The sequence below is a fragment of the Bufo bufo genome, chromosome 10, assembly GCF_905171765.1.
Source record: "Bufo bufo chromosome 10, aBufBuf1.1, whole genome shotgun sequence".
Lineage (NCBI taxonomy): Eukaryota > Metazoa > Chordata > Amphibia > Anura > Bufonidae > Bufo > Bufo bufo.
Window position 1 is genome coordinate 130,760,281 of NC_053398.1, and position 16,977 is coordinate 130,777,257.

At 49.0% G+C, this 16,977-nt stretch overlaps 1 protein-coding gene across 2 annotated transcripts in view; it reads left to right on the forward strand.

Annotated features, from left to right (window-relative positions):
• LOC120980482 (rho guanine nucleotide exchange factor 40-like) overlaps nt 1–16,977 on the forward strand; it is an 82,833-nt gene that overhangs the window by 44,563 nt on the left and 21,293 nt on the right. For both annotated transcript variants that reach the window (XM_040409620.1, XM_040409621.1), the window contains exons 8-13: nt 526–642; nt 975–1,073; nt 1,807–1,955; nt 4,451–4,589; nt 7,027–7,149; nt 7,230–7,421. In XM_040409620.1, the coding sequence (XP_040265554.1) occupies nt 526–642; nt 975–1,073; nt 1,807–1,955; nt 4,451–4,589; nt 7,027–7,149; nt 7,230–7,421 (819 nt within the window). The remainder of the gene's footprint in view (nt 1–525; nt 643–974; nt 1,074–1,806; nt 1,956–4,450; nt 4,590–7,026; nt 7,150–7,229; nt 7,422–16,977) is intronic.

The following is a 16,977-nucleotide window of genomic DNA, read 5'->3' on the forward strand; positions in this document are numbered from 1 at the left end:
CCGATGACCCCCGACCCCTGAAGAGTTAAACCAGCGGCAGAAATGATTTATAGAATCGCCTATTTCCTGCACCCTGACTGCAGCCCTTCGCTTAAAGGCACAGTGTACGCAAAAAAAAGGGGATTGTGCTGATTATAAAGTGATTTATTGATATTCTGTATGTGATTGAGATATATATCTATCACACAGAGCTCAAATAATCATCTGTGAGTTTTCCAGCCTTATACATTTTACATCCCCTGATACATAGTAGCAAAGTATCAGGACAGGAGAGGGATTTGTGCTGCTTATGTGATCAGATCATAGAGGATTGTCTACACTGGATACAATTGTAACAAACCTTCATCTGTGTGTACAGAGTATTTGTTCTGTACAGGTTTTCTTCCTCTATCTAGATACAAACCATAATTCTTCCATTCACTGACAGCAAGCAGAGATTGTGAAGATTTGAAGCACCAGATATATTCGAAAGTTTCAGAACATTTTCCTTGGTTATGTCATTTCTATCTGCATATGTTTCTACAGTTTGATGTTCTCACGTCAGTGAAGTCTTTGCACAAACACATAGAGGCTTCGCAGCTCCCCCCTACGTTTAATGGAACATTCCTATATTGTCACCAGGACTGGCTATCATTCCGCACGGTGAGTAACCACTGTGGACTTTGGGGTGACTATACTGTGCCACTGTGATCCTTGCATGACTTTACACCGCAAAATTGTTGGGCCGATTATCATGAACGAACATTAATACAAACAGTCCTTCCCAATAATAGGCCCTAAGCTCTTTATCTCCACTGGTGAGCAGGCAATTATTGGGAAGAAACGGTCCCTTCCTGATAATTGCCTGCTCAGTCTGGCAGTGTACACAGGCAGAACGTGCTCACTCTCAGGTGCGTCCATTGTGTAGTGAGTGACAAGCTGCCCGTTGCAGATTCTTTTTCAATATTCAGATTATTATTTTTTCTTTCCTGTAGAAGTTGGAGAACTTGCAAGACAGCTGCCGGGATGCCTGCATCTTCCTGCACAACGCCATCCAGAACATGCAGGTCACCGCTCTGCCCAACACGGCTGGGGTGAGGAATCCACAAGGCTGAACCCTGCATCCTCGTACTCATGATCACCCCCCCGCCCCATTAGCCTGCTGTTTATTTCTGTGCAGAATGTGATTGCTCATCCCTATATCAGGTGTTTGCCTGAAACGTATAGTATCTTTGCTTTTAGAAATCAACCCAATCTGATTGTCGAACTGTCCTCATCAGAACATTTCCAGAAGAAATCTGATGTGTACGGACGGCTTTTGTCATGTTTAAGCCCCATATTAATATTGTATTTTACAAAACTATACAGCCAGTGAATTGGATCATCCAATCACATATGAAAGCAGAGGGTTTGCAACGGTGTATTCAGTCTAAACCAGGGATGCCCAACCTGTGGCCCTCTAGCTGTTGCAAAACTACAACTCCCAGCATGCCCGGACAGCCTACAGCAGGGCATGATGGGAGTTGTAGTTTTACCATAGCTGGAGGGCCGCAGGTTGAGCATCCCAGGTCTAAACAATGCTAACTAAACAGCCAGGACTCCAGAATTCTTCCTGCACTGATACTGTACATTGTAGTAATCTATCAGATTTATACCGCTGCTTTGGATAGTTGTAGTGGGTCGGATTTTTGCCGTCCTGTTGGTGTTTTTGTTTTCCTCTCACGTATTGGAACATTACACTTGTCCGTACTGCCAGATTTATCACAGCGTGTGACCAGAGACTGTCTAGTGCCTCTCATGTAACATGCTGTGTCTTCTCTCTGGAAGGAGGCCAGTCTGCAGCTGACACGTTTTGGCCAGTTGATGACGGCTGTGCTGGAAGATGCAAGACTAGTGACTCTGCAGACAGAAGGGGGCGCTGTGCTGGCCAGACTGAGGAAGGAGGAGTCGTGTGTAACTCTCACAGATAATTACAGGTACCGTGACCCATGATGGGATTGTACTGAAGTCCTGCTGCAGTTTTGGAGCAATGTATGTAACATGAATTAGGAACATGAGATTACTGGGCTGATGACTAAACTGGAGGAGAATCCTTCCCTCTGTGAGGAGCTCATATCAATACCTGGCTTCATGTAAATAAAACTTAAAGGGGTTCTGCAGTTTGTTTAAACTGATGATCTATCCTCTGGATAGATCATCAGCATCTGATCAGCGGGGGTCCGACACCCGGGACCCCTGCGGATCAGCTGTTTGAGAAGGCAGTGGCGCTGGCAGTAGCGTCGCGGCCTTCTCGCTTTTTACCGCAGGCCCAGTGACCTCACGACTATTCAAGTGAACAGAGCTTAGCCCCGCCCAGGACATTGATACTAGTAGTGATGTCACTGGGCCTGCGGTAAAAAGCGAGAAGGCCGCGGCACTACTGCCAGCGCCACTGCCTTCTCAAACAGCGGATCCGCAGGGGTCCCGGGTGTCGGACCCCCGCTGATCAGATGCTGATGATCTATCCAGAGGATAGATCATCAGTTTAAACAAACTGCAGAACCCCTTTAATAAGGAAATTCTAGAATCTTTTGATAGGTTTTTGTTGTTTATCATTTCCAAGATCTCTGCTTGCTGTCGGACCTTGTTTTTATACAGAAGCTAGAAACCCATACAGAACTAATACCCAGTGCAGCTGAGGGTTTGCTACAATAGTATCCAGTCTTTACAATCCTCTGTTAGGGTACTTTCACACTTGCGGCAGGACGGATCCGACAAGCTGTTCACCATGTCGGATCCGTCCTTCCGCTATTTCGCCGTGCTGCCGCTCTGTCCCCATTGACTATAATGCATGTCCGACTTTTTAGTCCGGCGGCTTTCGCCGTGCACCGCCGTGCTGTGCCGGAGCTCCGCCCCCGTCCCCATTATAGTCAATGGGGACAGAGCGGCGGCACGGCGAAATAGCGGAAGGATGGATCCGACATGGTGAACAGCCTGCCGGATCCGTCCTGCCGCAAGTGTGAAAGTAGCCTTAGCTGAGCACCCTGGAGACCAGACTGATACATTTTAACTGCACTGATACATTGTAGCAAAATATCTTGCAGGAGAGAGATTTGTGCAGCTGATAGGTTTAGGTTGGAAAGCATGGTCTAGACCGGATACAAAAGAAACAAATCCTCAGCTGTGAGAAGTATGAGGTCAGGATTAATGACCTCAACTGATGATTTCAACTTCTGGATATAAACAAAAAATTTCCCATTCACTGACAGCAAGCAGAGATCTTAGAAATGAATAAGGAATAGAAATGCAAAATATATTATAAAGTTGTAGAACTTTTCATAGTTTGAGACTTTATTTACATAAAACTGGACGACACATGTAAGATGGTATCTGGCCATGGAAGTGTTAACGCTACAATGGGACCAGTAGCCGCTGCAGATAATGGGGGTGTTTGTTGGAGGAAGCCAGGGTTATCTACCAGTAAGGTCCTGGCCTGCGCCACAGTTTTTCCAGCCACTTTGGATCACTGTGCCGTGTCTGGAATTCGATTGAAGCTGTTGGAGTTGTTAAATGTTTTTCCCGCTCATCACTCCATCATCTGGCACCAGATCCTCTTCACATCACCTTAGGGGCCAGCAGAGCGGTGTGACTGCATCCTGCAAGGGACAGGGGGGCGTCCGGGACGCTTTTCCCAGCATCCGAGAGACCCCTAAACAGGGAAATCACTGGGGAAAGAGTATTAGTCTCTGTATGTCAGCCACATGTAGTGTGAACAAACATGTACCGCTCATTTCTATAGAGCCAGTGTATGCCACCAGGGGCGTAGCTTTAGGGGGTGGGGAGGTAGCAGTCGCTACCGGGCCCAGGAGCCTGAGGGGGCCCAAAGACCCTTGTGCTGCACAAGAAGACACCGGTATTATAGAAAGTGCATACTGTCAATTTACACCTCGGCTGGAGGGAAGGGGTTAGGTTAAGAATTTGGCATGAGGGGGTGCCCTTTAAATGTTTTCTTCAGGCAGCAGGAAGGCTATGTGCTCCCCGGCCCCTTGCCAACAACCACTGAGGGACGGGGGCCCAAGCTGAACTCTTGCATCAGGGCCCATGAGCTTTTAGCTACGCCCCTGTATGCCACATACAGGTCACTACAAAAGTGGCTCCTAATGTGTTTCGTCATCTAAAAACACACACTGCAGCTGCTGCAGAACCTCTTCCTGAAGTGTAAACGAGACATCCCTTCCCCACCATTGACACCCTCATGTTTTTCATAAAGGTCTGCCTCGCTGACCCGCAGTGCATATTATGTAGTACAGTGCCATAGCTGCTGGAGAACTTCTCTCAAAAGTGACCTACGACAGATCAAGTGATGAGCTGCCTCTATGTAGTTCTGACATTGGAATATGATGACTGCAGTGATCTTTGCAGACATGGCAGCTTCCATCAGTGTGTTTGATATGTGTGTATTACATGTGTTGTAAGGTGGCGTGTCTTTTAGGGAAACAGTGGACATGGCGGCAGAGCTGTATAACCGGGTGGATGAAGGCGTGCACAGTCTGGTGCGGCTGTCTAACCAACGCATACAGGAGATGGAGTTAGTCATTGGCTTTGAAGCATTTGAAGAGCGGTTTCACGAGGTAGGGATGTGGATAACCCGGTGGGTGTAGATACATGAACTCGCGTTATGTTAGAGTAATAAAGGGTCAGACATGTTAGATTTCAATTGTTCTTGGGGAGCCTTCTCCTGACCTATAGTGTTCGGATTATTTACAGCCGCTGTATCTTTAAAGGCCCTTTACATTGGCTGGGAATCTTAAAGATAATCGCTAACAAACGTTCATAGGAACGCTCATAAGTGATTTTCTAGCGGTGTAAATGTACCGCCGATGACCCGATGAATGAGCGAAACGCTTGTTCATTGGTAATCCGATTTGTGTCCTCCCGCACGACCAGCAGATTGTCTGGAAGGAACGCTTCCTTCAAGACAGCATGCTGCTCTGTCCTCTGTAAAGGGACCTTAAGTGAATGTCTTGTTAGTACAGTAAAAGTCCTTTAACCCTTTGGATACCAGAATTATATTTTTTTATATCACCATATTCTGCCCCCCATAACTTTTTTATACTTATGTCTATTGAGCTGTTTAGGGGCTATTTTTTTGTGGAACAATCTGTACTTTTAATTGATACCATTTTGGAGTATGCGTGACTTTTTTATCACATTTTATTACATTTTTTTGGGGTAAGAGAAGCAATAAAAAAAATGGCTAATCGGCCATTTTTAACCTTTTTTCCGTTACGCTTTTCACCGTATTGGACTTTATTTTTTCTATTTTAATAGTATGGGCATTTTCAGGCGCGTGATACCCATGATGTTTATATTTATTGTTATTTAGGTATTTATTTAATTATACGGAAAGGGCAGGGGGTGATTTAAACCTATATAAAAAATAAAAAAATATATAAATTTAAAAAATTTTGTTTTTACATTTTTTGTGATCATTATGTGCCTCATATATGACCTTTTTTACATTTTTTCTTTTTTTTTTGGGTTTAGCAGGAATTTATTAGCTTATTTTGCTCATTTCTTATGCTGGCCTGCCATCTGGTAGCCAAAATAAGAATTGCAGTTTGAATACTGTTAGCTTATTCAGTAAAGCTACCAGTATTCAGCGCAACTACCGTGTTTCTCCGAAAATATGACAGGGTCTTATATTTTTTTTTTCTCCGAAAAAAGGGTTAGGGCTTATTATCGGGGTAGGGCTTATTTTGGGTCCATGAACAACAATCACACATTAATGCTTGGACAAAAAAATCGAGATTTATTCCAATACAGTATAATCACAGTGGGTGGCACAGTACTACGGTATGATACAGGTACAGTACTCTGGCAGGCAATGCCACACTTCTTTCTGGTACCGTACGTACACTGCCCCTAGGCAGCAATGTGTACGGTACGTTACCAGGGAGATCCGGCGCAAGAGATGACAGGGTGCTGATTGGTGGAGGCGGGGGAGGGAGCAGGACGCGTTCACCACCAATCAGCACCTCCAGCTCCAGGCAGCAGAGAGGAGGACATCCTCCTGCTGCCTCATTCAGCGACGGTAGGGGTAAGTTAGAACGTGTGGGCTGGCGGCAGTACAGGGTAGAGAAGCCGTCCAGCCTGCCCAGCGATGTACCTGTTTGGTACCGTAGATGGAAGTGCGGCTGCCGGCATAATTTTGCATTTAGTGAAGCCACCAGCCGCGATGTATGCGCGGGCTAGCGGCTTCACTGAAGGCTACGTTTTGGTAGCGTGCGCTGCTGTACTGTAACTCCTGCCCGCCTCCGATCAGCTGGGAAAGCGCCGATGTCCTGATCGCCTGCCCAGTCAGCTCAGGAGCCATTAGTGAGCGCTCCTGAGCTGCTAAATCCATAAATATAAAATTTATCTAGGGCTTATTTTTGGAGTAGGGCTTATATTTAAGCCCTATTCCCAAAACCCTGCAAAATAAGGCTAGGTCTTATTTTCGGGGAAACACGGTACCTATGCCCGGATTGGACACACGTTTTTGCACATTTAGGTGCCGTGATATCACTTGATCACGGCATCTAAAGCATTTAATTACCGCAATCAGCATTATTGCCGGTCACGGTAATTAGCCACAGGTTTCTGCTGTATGAAACAGCAGAGATCTGCCGGCCATGACGCCCGCTGCACGTGCGAGCGGGCGTCATGTTTACACATCGCACCAGCGCCATATATGTACTGCGCTGGTAGTCTAAGGGTTAATTCTACAGATTATGGCCTCATGCACACGACAGTATTTTTTTTACGGTCCACAAAACGGGGTTCCGTGCATGAGGCCTATTGCATACTCCAGATTATCAGAAGATTGTAGAAAAAAACTGAGAACTTCCTTGTGAGGAAAGTTTCTGGAATCCCCAAATAAAATGTCACATAATCCACTGCTATTACATTGCAGTTCTGTCTTGGATTATCAGATGCCAGATTACAGGCATGTCGCTGTATGTGGACACTTTTGTGTGCAGCTTATTGTTTGACCATTGTTGTTTGGCATCTTTTCCTTTCGTTTAGGTGAGCGGGTGGATAGAGAATGTCGGCGAGCGGGTACTTGAGGAGTGCAGTGTCCTAGAAGATTCTCTGGAGGTTCTTCTTCAGACACAAGGACATTTCCGTGAATTTGATGGTGTGGCATGTGTAAGTGGTGACTGTAGACATCTCTCCTCCTCCTTAGGAGCTGGAGACCCGGACCGCTGACATTTGGTTCCTGTTTTCAGGAGTACTGCAAACGTGGTCAGGAGCTGCTCCAGACGGTGGACCGGTGGCAGAACCTCCCCTCACCTGACATTCAGAAGTACATGATCAGGTTGCAGAAGTGTCAGGAGAAGGTGGGCGACTTCTCCAGGAGACTTGAGGAGTGCAGAAGCAGGTTGGAGAAGACGGTCAGACTCTATCAATTCTTTGACAAGGTCAGTGAATAAGTCGCATGTCACAAATACATAGAAGCCATATTAAATGCATTCTCTATTTGAGTTTAGCTACACACTCAAGTCACATTATACTGAGTAGCATCTAATATCCAGAGTACCTGCCATGTGCAGCACGGACAGCAGCTAGATGACCTGAGGGTCACTCAGTAAGGTCTTATTAGACTGTCACAGGTATCTGGAGCTGACAGCAGTGTATCCCACAGATCCAGGAGGCGGCGTGGGGGAGGATCCATAGAGGGAACACGACCATGGAGGTGGTCCCACTGATGCTCTGTTGGGTTCAAGTCTGGGGAATTAGGGGGCCAGGGTAGTACTTAGAAGACTTGGTCATGCTCTTCCAACCAGTGTTGGACATTTCTAGCCGTGTGGTGTGTTGCATTGTCTTGCTGGAGCATCCCATTCGCCCCAGGGAAGACAATCAGCATTTATGGGTGTATGTGATCTGCAAGGATGGATTCATACACAAATCGGTGGAGAGTGCCTTCCACGTGGATGAGTGGGCCCAGAGAATGCCACGACAACCTTCCCCTTGTGTTCTTCCACAAATGGTTGCAGGAAGTTTATTCTCTGATGTTTCTCTCCTGACACGCCAGCGTCCATCTATTCCATGAAACAGAAAGCAGGATTCATCGGAGAAGACAACTCTTTGCCAATCAGTGGAGGTCCAATTCCGATACTGCTGCAAAAACTGAAGCCGTTTCTGCCGATACAACTTGGTTATCAGACTTGCAGTCGTCTGTCTGCTTCGGAGCCCCATATGCAGTAGAGTTCTCTGAACTGTCGTGTTAGACACACGTCTGGTAGCCCCTGGTTCATTTTGGGAGAGAGTTGCTCCACTGTGGTGTGTCTGTCCACCCTCACAGCCGACGTTCACCTCTAACATCAATGGCACGTGGTCTCTGCAGTTTCCACACTCATGGTGCAATTTGTCCACTCACCATACACTTTCACCCCAGCAGCACAAGAACAGTTCACATTGCACAGTGTCAGAAATACCGCCACCTGAGGCCCAAAAGCCAATAATCATCCTTTCCTGCAACTCTGATAAATCGCCCCTTTTACCCATTACAAGGAATATGCATGCAGACAGCTTATCACACACCATATATAACCACCAAGCCAGCTCAGAACGCGGTACTTCCTTCTTAAGCTACCTGCTGCCGACGTCAAAAGTAGGAAGTGGTCAGAATAATGGGTGTAGACTGTGTAGTTTGAACTCTGCCTTCTGTCTCAGAGGCTTTTGCTGCTGCTCTGTCCCTCCCCCATGCTTTACACTACAGCTTTGCTTTATCACCTTGACTGCCCTGATATTGGCCTCCTGAGAGCTGGATTGCCGTGCAGTAGCACAGGCAGCTTCTTGTTTCCTGCACAGAATTACAGGCAGATACTGGTGCTGGAGGCTGAGGTCGGTTCTCAGGATACGTTTATATTGTATAAATGGCTCCAGATGTTGTGGTCGGGTTCCATCTTATGACTCATGGCTTCTTTTTCCAGTGCAGTCCTGTCTTTATTATATCCCCCTGACGTCACTATACAATCTCCCTGTATATGAATCCTCCTGCAGTAAAAAAATTTTTGGGGGTGTTGTGTCTGAAATAGAGATGTGCGAATTAATTTGTCACATCTGCAGGACTTCTTCACCTGTCTGGGGCTGTCTCTGCAGGGAAAGAAGCGCCCACCTACCGATAGATTGACTGGAGCGGATATTTAGCTCGGCCCTAACAATTCCTGCCTGTGCAATAGCAGCTCAAAAGCAAAGCCTCTGCCCTTTCTCTGTTAGGCCTCATGCACGCGACAGTTGTTCGGGTCCGCATTCGAGCCACAGTTTTTGCGGCTCGGGTGCGGACCCATTCACTTCAATGGGGCCGCAAAAGATGCGGACAGCACTCCGTGTGCTGGCCGTATCCTTTGCTCCGTTCCGTGGCCCCGCAATAAAAATATAGCATGTCCTATTCTTGTCCGTTTTGCGGACAAGAATAGGCATTTCTACAATGGGCTGCCCGTTCCGCTCCGCAAATTGCCGAAGGCACACGGACGGCTTCCGTTTTTTGCGGACCGCAAAAAGGAGATTTTTGTATAACTTACCAGTAAAATCTCTTTCTCGCTCTTCATTGGGGGACACAGGAACCGTGGGTATAGCTCTAGTCCTCTAGTAAAAGCTGTTAGCTCTTCCCCTGGCAGCTATACCCCTATGGAGAGAGAGCTTCAGTTTGTGTACAAGCAGTAGGAGAAGCAAGCCAATCAAAGAAAAAAACATGGAACACCAACCATGCCAAAAACCCAACGGGGTTCTAAACAGAAACAGCCACAGCTGTGGTTGAACAACAATACTGGGTGGGTGCTGTGTCCCCCAATTAAGAGCGAGAAAGAGATTTTACTGGTAAGTTATACAAAAATCTCCCTTTTCTCGCCCATATTCATTGGGGGACACAGGAACCGTGGGACGTCCACAAGCAGTCCACAGGAAGGGAAAAACCACAGCCCCATGGAAACAGCGTCCCTGCAGGCATCTAGGAAACTGCCGCCTGCAAGACCAAGCAGCCCAAGGCAGCGTCCGCCGATGCATAAGTATGCACCTGGTAAAATTTCGTGAAAGTATGTAAGGAGGACCAAGTAGCCGCCTTACACAACTGTGCAGCCGAAGCGCCATTCCTCTGAGCCCAAGATGCGCCCACCGCTCTGGTGGAGTGAGCCGTGACGCCTAAGGGCGGAACCCTGTCCCGGGCACGGTAAGCCTCCACAATTGCAGCCCGAATCCAACGTGCGATTGCCACCTTGGAGACCGCCAATCCCTTGCTAGGACCCTCCGGAATGCCAAAAAGGGAGTCCGTACGGCGGAAGGGAGCGGAGGATGCTAAATAGATCCTTAGAACTCTGACAACATCCAAGTGATGCAACTCCCTTTCCTTAGGGTGTGAAGGAGAGGGACACAGAGAGGGAAGGACAATTTCCGTATTGACATGGAAGTCGGAGACAGAGAACCGCTTTATCCTTATGAAGAACCAGGAAGGGTTCTCTACAAGAAAGGGCCGCCAACTCAGACACCCGTCTGATGGAAGTGATAGCCACAAGGAAAACCACCTTCCAGGACAGGAGTCGGAGAGAAATCTCCCGTAGAGGCTTAAAGGGGGAAGCCTGGAGCACTAGGAGGACTAGATTCAGATCCCAAGGCGGTAACGGAGGACGGTACGGAGGAACCGTATGTGCCACTCCCTGAAGAAAAGTCCTTACCGGTCTGAGGGGGGCCAGAGGGCGCTGTAAAAAAATAGAAAGCGCAAAGAGCTAAGGCTCAAACCAAGGTCCAACCCTGATTAAAGAAAGGACAGGAACATGGGGAGAGAAAAACGAAGAGGAGGAATGTTTTGATTTTCACAGAAACCCAGGAAGGACCTCCAGGTCCTGTAATAGATCCTGGAAGAAGCAGGCTTCCTAGCCTGAATCATAGTGCAGATAACATCCACCGAAAAAACCCTTCACTTTAGAATGGCAGGTTCAATGGCCACGCCATCAAACGAAGAGACCTTAAATGCTGATGGAAGACCGGTCCCTGCAGAAGCAGATCGTCTCTGAGTGGCAGTGACCAAGGAACGTCTCCCAGAAGGAGAACGAGGTCGGCGTTCCACGCGCGACGGGGCCAGTCTGGGGCGATGAGGATCGTCGGAATGCCCTCCATCCAGATTTTCTGTAGAACCCTGAGTAGGAGGGGGAAGGGGGGAAACGCATAAAGGAGGAAAAACCCCTGCCAAGAGGAGATCAGGGCGTCCACGCCGCAAGCTTCCGGATCCCTTGCGCGGGAAAGGAAGGTGGGAAGCTTCCGATTGAGCCTTGAGGCCATCAAGTCCACGTCGGAGCGACCCCAACGGAGACAGATCGCCTTGAATACCTCCGGGACCACTCGCCCGGATCTATCGTGGTTCTGCTGAGCAAGTCCGCAGTCCAGTTCTCTACACTCGGGATGTAAATTGCCGAAATTGCCGGTACATGGGCCTTCGCCCATTGTAAGATCTCGGCAGATTCCTGCATCACCGCGGGACTGCGTGTTCCCCCCTGGTGGTTGATGTACGCCACAGCCGTGGCGTTGTCCGACTGGACTCTGACTGGGCGACCCTTCAAGAGGTGGGTCCAGTGCCGGAGGGACAGAATTGCTCTGATTTCCAGGACATTGATCGGGAGCTTGGACTCCGACCGAGACCACGTGCCTTGGAATGTCCTGGGAGGGAACACCCCTCCCCAACCTAGTACACTGGCGTCGGTGGTCGTCCCAGGAGATCGGAAGGAAGGACCTTCCCAGAACCGGAACCGACAGCCACCAACAAAGGGATGACCGCACCTGAGGGGAGAGACGGATGAGATGGTCCAGGCTCTCGGAAGACTTGTCCCAGGAGGACAGGATCGCCCTCTGGAACGTGCGAGAGTGGAACTGGGCAAAGGGAATCGCCTCGAAATAGGCGGTCATCTTCCCTAACGTCCTCATGCAGAGGCGAATGGACCGAAGTCTGCAGTCGAGAAGGAGTCTCCTGGAACGGTACAAGGCCAGTCGCTTGTCCGGGGGAAGGCGAATCCGTGCCGCGTCCATGTCCAGTAGCATACCCAGGAAGATCAATTGCCTGGAGGGTGTCAGAGATGACTTCTGCAGGTTGACCAACCACCCGAAGCGAGCCAGGGCTGCCAGTGATCTGTACGCTGTTCGATGCCTGAGCAAGGGAGGAGGCCTTGATGAGGATGTCGTCCAGATAAGGCATAAGGAAAATGCCTCTGGAACGGAGCAGGGCGAGAAGAGGGGACAGAATCTTTGTGAAGACCCAAGGCGCAGTTGCCAGCCCGAACGGGAGGGCGACAAACTGGTAATGACAGTCTCCTATCGCAAACCTCAAAAAGCGCTGGTGACTCCGTGCGATGGGGACGTGGAGGTATGCGTCCTGGATATCTATGGCCGAAAGGATTTCCCCCTGCTCCAGAGAAGCAATTACGGAACAAAGGGATTCCATCCGACACCGCTGGAGCCGGAGGAACTTGTTCAGCAGTTTGAGATCCAGGATTGGGCGTACCGAGCCCTCCTTTTTGGGGACCACAAAAAGGTTAGAATAGAACCCCTTGAACCTTTCTGCTGGGGAAACGGGAGAGATGACTCCCCGGTCCAGGAGGGACTGAATGGCCTGGGAGAAGGCGGCTGCCTGCTCGGGGTCCCGTGGAAGACGGGATTGAAAGAACCTGTCTGGGGGAAGAGACAGGAACTCGATCAGGTTTCCCGTGGATACAATCTTGAGCGCCAAAGCGTCGGACACGTGGGCCCGCCAGACGTCCTGGAAGAGGAGGCGGCCCCCCACCCTGTTGGGCGGAGGCGCACCTTCAGGCTGAGGCCTGCTTAGCCGCAGGGGGTCGAGCGGCCTGAGGTCTGGGACGCCAGGAGGGCGAAAGGACGTTCTTTTGCGTCGATCTTGGGAAGGAAAGCCGCCACCCCCAGTGGAGGAACTCGCTGCGGGGCAGGAACTAGCGTATCGACAAAAAGGTCTGCCACGGGAGGAACCTGACCTAACGTGAGGGCCCGCTTGGCCCTGGGCTGTGGGAGATGGGTGCTCTTGCCACCCGTGGCCTCAGAAATAATTTTGTCCAGCCGAGAACCAAAGAGACGGGTGCCAGTAAAGGGGAGACTGACTAAAGTACGCTTGGAAGTCGCGTCCGCTGCCCACACCTTTAGCCAAAGCTCGCGGCGTAAGGTGACTGCAAGCGCCGAAGAGCACGCAATGAGGGTGCCAGCGTCCAGGGACACCTCACAGAGGAACTTCCCTGCCTGAATGATGAGCTGTGCCAAGGATCAGAGGTCCTGAGCAGGGACCTCGGATACTAAGTCCTGGTCCAGCTGGCTGCCCCACTCAGAGATTTTCTTCGCCACCCACGCAGAGGCGAAAACGGGCCTAAGGGCTGATCCCGTGGCTGCAAAGAGGGACTTCATCAAGGATTCCATCCGACGATCTTCAGCGGACTGAAGGGAGGATCCATCGGCTATACAGGGAGTGCAGAATTATTAGGCAAGTTGTATTTTTGAGGATTAATTTTATTATTGAACAACAACCATGTTCTCAATGAACCCAAAAAACTCATTAATATCAAAGCTGAATATTTTTGGAAGTAGTTTTTAGTTTGTTTTTAGTTTTAGCTATTTTAGGGGGATATCTGTGTGTGCAGGTGACTATTGCTGTGCATAATTATTAGGCAACTTAACAAAAAACAAATATATACCCATTTCAATTATTTATTTTTACCAGTGAAACCAATATAACATCTCAACATTCACAAATATACATTTCTGACATTCAAAAACAAAACAAAAACAAATCAGTGACCAATATAGCCACCTTTCTTTGCAAGGACACTCAAAAGCCTGCCATCCATAGATTCTGTCAGTGTTTTGATCTGTTCACCATCAACATTGCGTGCAGCAGCAACCACAGCCTCCCAGACACTGTTCAGAGAGGTGTACTGTTTTCCCTCCTTGTAAATCTCACATTTGATGATGGACCACAGGTTCTCAATGGGGTTCAGATCAGGTGAACAAGGAGGCCATGTCATTAGATTTTCTTCTTTTATACCCTTTCTTGCCAGCCACGCTGTGGAGTACTTGGACGCGTGTGATGGAGCATTGTCCTGCATGAAAATCATGTTTTTCTTGAAGGATGCAGACTTCTTCCTGTACCACTGCTTGAAGAAGGTGTCTTCCAGAAACTGGCAGTAGGACTGGGAGTTGAGCTTGACTCCATCTTCAACCCGAAAAGGCCCCACAAGCTCATCTTTGATGATACCAGCCCAAACCAGTACTCCACCTCCACCTTGCTGGCGTCTGAGTCGGACTGGAGCTCTCTGCCCTTTACCAATCCAGCCACGGGCCCATTCATCTGGCCCATCAAGACTCACTCTCATTTCATCAGTCCATAAAACCTTAGAAAAATCAGTCTTGAGATATTTCTTGGCCCAGTCTTGACGTTTTAGCTTGTGTGTCTTGTTCAGTGGTGGTCGTCTTTCAGCCTTTCTTACCTTGGCCATGTCTCTGAGTATTGCACACCTTGTGCTTTTGGGCACTCCAGTAATGTTGCAGCTCTGAAATATGGCCAAACTGGTGGCAAGTGGCATCTTGGCAGCTGCACGCTTGACTTTTCTCAGTTCATGGGCAGTTATTTTGCGCCTTGGTTTTTCCACACGCTTCTTGCAACCCTGTTGACTATTTTGAATGAAACGCTTGATTGTTCGATGATCACGCTTCAGAAGCTTTGCAATTTTAAGAGTGCTGCATCCCTCTGCAAGATATCTCACTATTTTTGACTTTTCTGAGCCTGTCAAGTCCTTCTTTTGACCCATTTTGCCAAAGGAAAGGAATTTGCCTAATAATTATGCACACCTAATATAGGGTGTTGATGTCATTAGACCACACCCCTTCTCATTACAGAGATGCACATCACCTAATATGCTTAATTGGTAGTAGGCTTTCGAGCCTATACAGCTTGGTGTAAGACAACATGCATAAAGAGGATGATGTGGTCAAAATACTTATTTGCCTAATAATTCTGCACGCAAGGGAATTTAACCTGACAAATAGAGCAGGCAAAGTGGACAGCTATTGGCTGCGGAAGAACCCCAGAGGGATCAGACATGGTGAAAAAGCAGGGATATCTTAGGCTGGAGGGATACAGTGACCTGAGGAGAGGAATAACCGCTCTTACCAGGACCAGGAGATGCTGACAGAGAAAGTCCGGAGAGAACTGGTTGAGCGCTGAGGCGGGAAGATAGGCTCCGCCCCTCAGGTCCTGCATCCCTCCAGATAGCCGCTGCGATGCGCGCATCTATTAACCCCCGCATGCTGGATTTGCCGCCCCCCCCCCCTTCCGCAGCGCCAGAAACAGGCAGCCCGAACATTATGTAATAAGGATCGCCGTTAGCCGAAGCTGTGAATCGCCCCTGTTGCTTGTAAGCGCTCCTGTGCGCTTGGCTCCGCCCCCATGCGATCTGTCTATGCCCCAGCGCTAAGTCCTGCTGCTGCTGATTAATAAATTGCCTTTTATGGGGGCTCAGTCTGTGTCCCAGAGTGGATTATAGATCAACCCCTTGCAGCCAGAGAGGTTGAGCGGCGGGCGGGAGGGGTGAAATCGACGACCTGGAGCAGGCATCTACTTATCTGTCCAGCCGCCATCTTCACCCTTCCTCTTCTCCAGCAGGGTCACCCCTTCAGCTACTGGCACCGTAGTGGCAGGAAGAGGGACTTGGACGGGTGACCCTTCTGCTGGCGGGATGCAGGGGAGTGAGGCTGCCCTGGTCCACCTTGTCTTGTGGGGGAGGAGGCAGCGTGGCGAACCAACGCTGGTGTGCTCCCCCGGGAGAACAGGGAGGCGAGGCGGCCACTGTTTCCCACCTAAAAGAAGAGAAAAAAATTAACTAAAATAAAAAAATCTTGAGGTCTTGCCTCCTATTGACACTAGAAAAAACTGAAGCTCTCTCTCCAGGCTGATGGGGGTATAGCTGCCAGGGGAGGAGCTAACAGCTTTTACTAGTGTCAACACCTCCTAGAGGACATAGCTATACCCACGGTTCCTGTGTCCCCCAATGAATCTGGGTGAGAAAAACAGCGGTCGTGTGCATGAGGCCTTAATAGGAGTGGCAGCGCAAGCAGGAGATAGTCAGGGCCAGGCTAAATGTCCGGCCCTGTCAATCTAGCGGCCGGTGGGCGTTTCTTCTCCTGACAAGCGATGAAGCCCTGCGGATGAGACGAATAAAGTTTCTTATCTCTAGTCTGAACTAAGCACCAGAGAGCCAAACTCATCATCCCTCTGCTGGTCACAGCTGGAACTGCAGGCCAGCACCTCCGCTTAGGCTGATGTGGCAGGGACTGCCTGGTAATGTGTGATTTCATTCAGCCTTTGTTGCAGGATATTTGGCTAGTGTCGAGTGTCATCCTGTGAGGTTCTTTGCCATTCTCTTCAGTTGTCTGATGTCGCTGTCATCTTCAGCTTTGGACAGTTTTTTGTACGTCACTGTTTTCTGCAGTGTAATAATTATTTATTACATATTTAATGCAAATCTTGAGGAACATAGAAAAACGAAATGTCATGATTGTTGCCTCATAGTCTCTGCAGGCTTCTGCCATGTAGTACCAGGTGGAGGGACCCTGTAAGGGCATTTTGAGGTGATTAAGAGCTGTCTCCTGACTGGGAACCCCTGTGTTATCCAGAGCAGATTTTTACTGGAAAAACCACCTCCTGTTAAGATGAATGTATGATGCTACACAGCAAATGAGCCGTTCTCCCAGTGATAACTGGGAACTCCATTGATCTGGCCTCTTTATAGCTCGGAAATCCTTAGTCAGACATGCAAACAATAGTCCAGTGATAATTAACTCTCCGCACTGTCTCCTTAAGACGCTGGACAAGACACACACACACACTTGGGCCGGCGTCCAGTCTGGAGATGTCGGCGCAGTCCCTGGCACAGTGTGGGATATGATGTAGCATGGGCTGGCGCCATACATTTAGGTCTGCATTTAGCGTCA